Source organism: Chiloscyllium plagiosum, chromosome 28 (assembly GCF_004010195.1).
Source record: "Chiloscyllium plagiosum isolate BGI_BamShark_2017 chromosome 28, ASM401019v2, whole genome shotgun sequence".
Taxonomy (NCBI): Eukaryota; Metazoa; Chordata; class Chondrichthyes; order Orectolobiformes; family Hemiscylliidae; genus Chiloscyllium; species Chiloscyllium plagiosum.
The window spans coordinates 926,166-933,942 of record NC_057737.1 but is presented as its reverse complement, the minus strand read 5'-3'; the positions used below and the strand labels follow the sequence as shown (position 1 = coordinate 933,942).

At 46.0% G+C, this 7,777-nt stretch overlaps 1 protein-coding gene across 1 annotated transcript in view; it reads left to right on the top strand.

Annotated features, from left to right (window-relative positions):
- Positions 1-6: 6 nt before the first annotated feature.
- smg6 (SMG6 nonsense mediated mRNA decay factor) overlaps positions 7-7,777 on the top strand; it is a 409,499-nt gene continuing 401,728 nt past the window's right edge. Inside the window, exons 1-4 of the mRNA XM_043718890.1 lie at positions 7-1,116; positions 3,204-3,396; positions 3,939-4,049; positions 5,454-5,560. Coding sequence (XP_043574825.1) covers positions 83-1,116; positions 3,204-3,396; positions 3,939-4,049; positions 5,454-5,560 — 1,445 coding nt within the window. The 5' untranslated portion in view covers positions 7-82. The remainder of the gene's footprint in view (positions 1,117-3,203; positions 3,397-3,938; positions 4,050-5,453; positions 5,561-7,777) is intronic.

The following is a 7,777-nucleotide window of genomic DNA, read 5'->3' as shown; positions in this document are numbered from 1 at the left end:
AAGCTCTGCAGGGAGCAACAACAGCTTTGATGGACCTTTGTGCCAGCATGGAGCTGCTGATGGAGAAAGGAAGAAAATTGGAATGAAGGAAAGGAAGACTGCTTCTGAGAGGAAAGAAAAGGTGCGACCTTGCAAACAGATTTCAATCTCGAGCACTGATTCTTTAGAAGATGACTATACTGAGGAGATCAGGAATCGGACCCCAGTGAAGAGCCCTGAAAAACGGAAAGGTTTTGAGAAAGAGCGGTTGCTCAGCAGGAACACAGAAGGCTCAGATCCCTGGAATAGGGAGAGTAAAACCGCACACAGAGTTAGGATTGACAATGAAACAAGTGGCAGGACCACCATAACGCTGAAGAAAAACTCTGAGGAAAAGAACAAAGGGAGAGGCAAAGCAGGAAGGCCTGAGGCCAAACCCAACCTGTCAGGCAGCAAGCCAACTGAGAACTCTGAGAAAAGGGAGAAAGCTGGGGAACCGCGAGGAAAGGGTCGCGGGATCTTGGTCCTGCCTGCTAACACCGATCTATCGTCAACAGCACCGGGCTCTCCGGATTCTCCACAGGTGGGGCCAAGGCTTCTGTTTGGGCGGAACTCACGGGGTCGAGGCCGTGGTGGGACATCGCGGAGACTGTGGGATCCCAATAACCCTGATCAGAAACCTGCCCTGAAGAGCCAGAGTGCTCAGCTCCATTTCCTGGACACCGATGATGAATGCAGCTCATCGTCCCAAGGAGAAACCTACTCATCCTATACACACCCAACACCTGCAGCATACTACAAATTCCAGAACTCAGATAATCCGTATGGTTACTCCAGAGCAGCGGTGCCAGGCCCTCAGTATCCCTATGGTCCTTACACAATGCCATACCAGATCAGTGGCAATAACAATATCTATCCTGCAACATATTACCCGAGTTACACAGCTACCCAGTTTCTCTCCCCTTTCCAGGCTGGGCAGCTGAACCCAGAAGACATGGAGCAGCAAGTACGGACCTTGCAGCAACAGGAACTTGGCAAGCTGCTGCGGATGGCAGACAATCAGGAGCTCCAACTGAGCAACTTGTTATCCAGGGACAGCATCAGTAAAGAAGGACTAGAGAGAATGGCCCAGCTCAGGTGAGTTGCCCCCCCTGTGTCAGAGAGGCCAGTGGCCTCCCTCATTTCTGTAACTTGTTTCATTAAATTGACAGACATCAGGAGTGAAGGTGGAGTTTTACCTGCACTTTGTCCAGACCCCTCACTCCTGTTTCTGTCCCAGTTGTTTCACCCGAGCTGCCCATTCCCTCGGCTATCTTCGTGCCCCTGCCTCATGTGATGTAGACAGTGCTAGCTAGGTCAGTATCTCTGATTATCCCGGAGAAGGATGGTGGTGAGCTGCAATCAGAGTCTCTTGTCTTTAAAAAACTCTCAATAGATATTCCTTCCCTCTCCTCTCTGGGTCTGTCTTGTGGCTACTTTGTCATTGTTGATATCGGGGTTCCGTTCTATTGTGAACCGTCAACAGCTCAAACACAATTCGAATGTTTACTACCCCATTGCTCAATTCTCAGCACAGCTAACCTTCTCCCGACCCATCCCAAATCAGTGACACCAATTCACTGTCCCCTTAAATGTGTGTATTTCCATTCAGGTATCTGACCATTTTATTCAGAAAGCAGCAGTTTAGCCTAAACTGCTGCTTTGCTTTAGTTGCCGAGATGGAATGGTGAGATTCAGTTTGAGTAGGTACCTGCCTGAGAGCAGTAGAAGCTGTTCGTGGCTTTGGGGAAGTCCAGGGCAGTCTTGTTCAAGCCCATTCCAGAGCTGCTGCTGATGTCACCTAGATGTTTACCTATTGCCATAAACAACAGCGTGCATTTATATTGTGCCTTTAATATGGTAAAACACTCAAAGCTCTCCACAAGAAAGGTGTCAGACTAAACTTGACTCAGTGAAAGGAGATGATGGGCCATGTGACCGAAAGCTTGGTGAAGGAAGTTGGTTTTCAGGAGGGTCTTTGAGGCAGAGGTGAAGATGGAGAGCTGTGAGCTGAAGACAGCTCAGGATTAGGAGGGCAAGGCCATGATGTTATTTGGAAACACGGATGAGAATTGTGGAATCAGGCCATTACTGGACCAGGAGCCAGTGTGGTGAGTGAGCACTGGCATTGATGAGAGGAGCAGAACATGGGGGCAAGTTAGGATTTGCGCGGAGGAAGGTTAGCTGTGCTGAAATTTGAGCAATAGGATAGTAAATATTGGAATTGTGTTTGAGCTGTTGATGGTACACGATAGAATGGAAAATCGAAAGACATATTGAAAATGGCAAGGGGCTGACTAGGCCGTGTCCTGTGATCGGGGTGGTAGGGTGTCTGCAGCTGGGATTGGGTGGAGGGGTGTCAAAGTGTGGTGCTGGAAAAGCACAGCAGGTCAGGCAGCATCCGAGGAGCAGAAGAGTTGACGTTTCAGACATAAGCCCTTCATCAGGAATGTGGAGGGACACGGGGGCTGAGAGATAAATAGGAGAGTGGGATTATGGGTAGATGCAGGAGATAAGAGTGATAGGTTGGAGGAGAGGATGGAGCAGATAGGTGGGAAGGAAGATGGACAGGTAGGGACAGGTCAAGAGGGCGGTGCCAAGATGTTGTACCCACTGCCCTGTGGCCGACCACTTCAACTCCCCGTCCTGCTCCACCAAGGACGTGTAAGTCCTGGGCCTCCTCCACTGCCAAATCGAAGCCACCTGCCAATTGGAGGAAGAATGCCTCATCTTCTGCCTTGTGACCCTCCAACCACACAGTATCAACATCAACTTCACCAGCTTTCTCATCTCCTCTCCCCCCACCTCACCGCAGCATTAACCCTCCAATTCAGCACTGCTCTCTTGCACTGTCCTACATGTCCACCTTCCTTCCCACCTATCCGTAATCCACCCCCCTGGGGGTGTCACTGTGGGGCTGGGACAGGGAAGGGTGTGTCACCAGCGGGGAGGGGGGTGGGAGGAGTTGGGACAGTGAAGGGGGTGTGGGACAGGGAAGGGGGCGTCACTGTGGGCTCGGGGACTGGGTCAGGGGTGGGGAGTGGGCTCTCTGTGGGTGTGAGACTGGGTGGTTGGTGTATTAACGTTGTGCTGTGGTGCGTGGTTTTGTGTCAAATAAATTGCAGCATTGCACAGCATTCTGAAGATAATGAAGCCAGTTTCCCCTCTGTTTCTCTCTGGCGTAGGGCAGAGATTCTGCTGCTGTATGAGCGCTGCATCCTGACTGACATTGAATATTCGGACACCCAAAATGTGGAACAGACGATGTGGAAGAATGCCTTTTATCAGGTTATCGAGAAGTTCCGGCAGATGCTGAAAGAACCTTCCGGAGAGAATGGTGATGAAATCAGAGGAAAGCTTTTGAGTTTACTGGATGAGGTGAGGGGATCTGATTTTACAATTTCTATTTCATTTTGTATTTTCCCAATTGACAAGCAGCTCACTCACTATCGCCCTCCCAACCCATGCCATTGTGATTCTGTCTTGTTCCCTTTCATCCTTTTTTCATTCGCAAGCCCCCTGCTGTCCTGTGCTACCACCCTCCTCCCATAGTTAACTAACCCATGGTATCACATACTTGTTTCTGAGTGTACGCCTCAGAGAGACACTCACACTGACCACCAGGTGGAAGAATGAGAGGACTCGTGCACTACCTATAATGGCCTTTCTGGTCTGACAGTCACCCATACCCCCTCTGCCTTCACACTTACCTACATAACTCTGGAGTTCCAGCCTCTGGGGCAGGGTAATTCTGTGCCCAAACCCACTCCCTGTCTGTATCTCCGAGAAGGGAGGGAGTCTCCTTTGTGTTTGGAATTCTATGACTATTCAATGGAGAACCCCTTGGCACAGTTGACAGCTGGTGATAGTGAGGATTCTGGCCAGACTGGGATTAATCCAGGGTTTGCTTCTGTTTTTAGGGGACCAACTTCTTTGACAGCCTCCTGCACAAGCTGCAGATTACGTACCAGTTTAAACTGGATGACTACATGGATGGGATGGCCATCCGCAGCAAGCCGCTTCGCAAAGTGGTAAGTACAGGCGAGCAGTTTGAAGTCTGAGCACAACTCCATTCACATTTTCTGAGGAAGGGCACTGGACCTGAAATGTTAACTCTGATTTCTCTCCACAGACGCTGCCAGACTTGCTGAGATTTTCCAGCAATTTCTAGTTTTGTTTCTGATTTACAGCATCTGCAGTTCTTTTGGTTTCCATTCCCATTTTACTTACTGTTGAAAATTGGTGACAGGGAATCTAACTCTATATGGAAACCAACACCCTTTCTAAACAGAAATTTGTTTTCAACTGAAAGAGGTGATGAGGTCAGGTTGTTTTATTTAAAAGTGCATGAAGCTATGTGAACAATGCATTCAAATTGATGCCATTGATAAATCCCATACATTGCATCAGGCGTGGCTCCATTTAGAATCCCTAAACTACCGAAATAGGTTATTTGGCCCATCAAGTCTACACTGACCCTCCATAGGGCATCCTATCCAGTTCCAGCATCCTCTCATCCCCGTAACCCCACATTTACCAAGGCCAATCCACCTAATCTGTACATCTTTGGACTGTGGGAGGAAACTATACCACATGTTGGAAACCCACACAGACACAGGGAGAATGTGCAAACTCCATCCAGTCAGTCGCCAGAGGATACTCCATCCAGTCAGTCGCCAAAATTGGGTCCCTGCCAGCGCTAACCATTAAGCCATCATGCCACCCTGTGTCTTTGTATGTTTTCAGTCTGATTGTTTCCCACTTGCAAGGTATTGTCAGATTTTTAATCTAATTCCTTGGCAATAGACTGCAGGAGAACAGGATAAATACTCAGCTGAGAGCTTGTTCTTAAGAGTAAACATGCATGCTGCCCTGTTTCTCTCTGTGTTGTCACCATTGGAGGTCTCCAGTGGCCCATCTGTTGGATACTTGCTAACTTAATTGCACTTAAACTGAAATACTGTAAAGACTCAGCTCAGGCGATGTCTGTGGGTAATCACTTCCTGTTAATATTTGGGTTGATGATTGTTTGTCAGAATGCATTGCCTTCAGCATGAATTGCTTCAGCATATTTTAGAAAAACTCATTCGATACTCAACGCTGTGTTCTGTACAATTTCCACAACTGCCTTAAAATAAAATGCAAACAGAAATTGCTGGAGAAATTCAGCAGGTCTGGCAGCATCATGCAGAGCACATAGAATCAAAATTGAGAGTCCAGTGACCCTTCTTCAGAATGGAAGAAGGGTCACTGGACTCAGAACATGAACTTTGCTTTTTTTCCACAGCTGCTGCCAGACCTGATTCCTCCAGCATTTTCTGTTTGCGTTCCACAGCTGCCTTGAGAGATACTCTGACTGCATTCATTATAATGTTTTTTACAGATCATGTATTGATGTGATAATGGTCCTGTTGGTTGTTCTTGTTGAATTCCAGGTGAAGTATGCACTGATCAGTGCCCAACGATGTATGATCTGTCAGGGAGACATTTCCCGCTACAGGGAACAAGCCAATGACACCACAAACTACGGCAAGGCTCGCAGGTGCTGTATTACTGTCTGCTTAATAAGAGATGGATATGGAACTAAACTGCATCTCTCGTCCTGTTTATTGATGTTTTAATTTCCCTCTGGCTGCTGGCCTCTTGTCTGTCTTTACTCGGTATCAGCTGCAGGAATAGTGTCGATTTGTCCCAAGCGTGGCTGGTGCTGCTTTGCACGTTAGGCTCCAGGAAGGTGGCTTTCGTTTAACCTTCATCCAATGCTCCATTTTTTCCATTTTCTTAATGGTTACAAGTAGTCAGGCTTTAACATTGACAAACATTGTTTGTGTACCTGTTTTGAAAATAGTGGCTATGATTCTTCAATTCATAAGTGATGCTTACAGTCAACCTGGAGCTCCATTGCAATAAGAGAAGACTGTCCAAAGTATTTCATTTTTAATTTATCATAGAAAAGTGGCTTCGAATGTATGGACAGCGAATGTCCAGTCTTTCTAATTCAAAAATAATTGGCGAGGACACTGGGGCGAACACCCCCTGCTTTTCTTTAAGATAGTGCAGTGGGATTTACTGAGGGGCGAGACAGGGTCATGGTCTCACTTGTTGGAAAAATGTTGCTTCTGTTAATGCAGCAGTTGCGCTGTATCACAGTAGGAGGTTGTGTTGAAGTGTCTAGAGTGGGACTTGAGCTCACAATATTCTGGTCGAAAAGTGAGTGTTCCAGCTATGCCTTTGCTCACACCCGCCTTGCTCCTATAACCCTTAATAGCCTTCCAAGAAAAATAAGTCTATTACAGTTTTGACATTTTCATTTGAATCTCAGGCTCAAAACCATTCTGTGTGTATGTGTGGGGGGGGAGGGGGCTCCAAATTTCTGCTGCTCTTTTGTGTGATATGTTCCCAGCCATCAGTCTGAGAAGAAGCAAAAACAGAAAAGCTCAGCAGGTCTGGCAATATCAGTGGAGAGAAATCAGAGTTAACGTTTCAGGTCCAGTGACCCTTCCTTGGAACTTGAGGCGCTGCTTCTGTGCCCCTACAATCCTGTGTAACCGAGAGGATTGTCAGTATTGTCAGACACTGGCATTCACACGCAGCTTCACTTTGTTTCCTTGATTTACACAATTCCTGATTGGTTTCAGAAATCGAACCCAAACGTTTGAAGTTTGTGGGCTCAGCTCTATTGTAGTTATGTTTGAAATGTTTTGCTTTGCTCAAGGTAAATCTGGTGACACAGGAGCAGATGTAAGCCATTCTGTGCCTTGAGCCTGGTTAATCTTTTAACTGGATCATAGAATGACTTGTATTTCAAGTCTGTTTTAACCTGCCTTTGATCCACATTTTTTGAAACATTTATATCTCAAGCTTGAAATTTCACCGGATCTGGTATGAGACAACTACACTGTCCATCAGCATCATGACAATCTCAACAACTGCATTTTATGTGAATGTAGAGAAATCATTTTGAATTGTTTCTTTCAAAGTTTTCCACTGTTTATTCAACAACCTTTTAATTAACCATTCATCTTGTCCAACTTGTACCTACCTAACTGGCTCTGGTTAGGTTTAAGATATTTTTTAATGTTTGGAGTAAGTCACTTTTAAACTTAATATGGAATGCAATTGTATTGTGATCATAATTTTTTGAGTGGATCTTTTATGATGAGTCTACTAATTAACCTTGTCTAATTTCGCAATACTAGATCTAAAATTAAATAGTTATTTTTGACCAGCGTGGATGTGATGGGCCAAAGGGCCCTTTTATGTACTGTAGATCTCTATGACTGTATGAAATAGCTTTATCCTTACTTGGTTCCATCACATATAGCTCGAGGAAGCTGTCATGACATTTCAGGGAATCCCCGGTGTAAGAACATTCAACTTAAAAGAATTTCCATATACAGGTGTAATTTTAAAGATCCTATACATGGACATGTGGCTGAAGGATCTGAACTGAAGGGAATTTATATTTGCCAGGAATTGGTGTTGGAGAGACTGTAAGGTCTGAAGGCTGATAAGTCCCTGGGGCCTGATGGTCTGCATCCCAGGGTACTGAAGGAGGTGGCTCGAGAAATCGTGGATGCATTGGTGATCATTTTCCAATGTTCTATAGATTCAGGATCAGTTCCTGCGGATTAGAGGGTGGCTAATGTTGTACCACTTTTTAAGAAAGGAGCGAGAGAGAAAGCAGGAAATTATAGACCTGTTAGTCTGACCTCAGTGGTGGGAAAGATGCTGGAGTCTATTATAAAGGATGAAATTA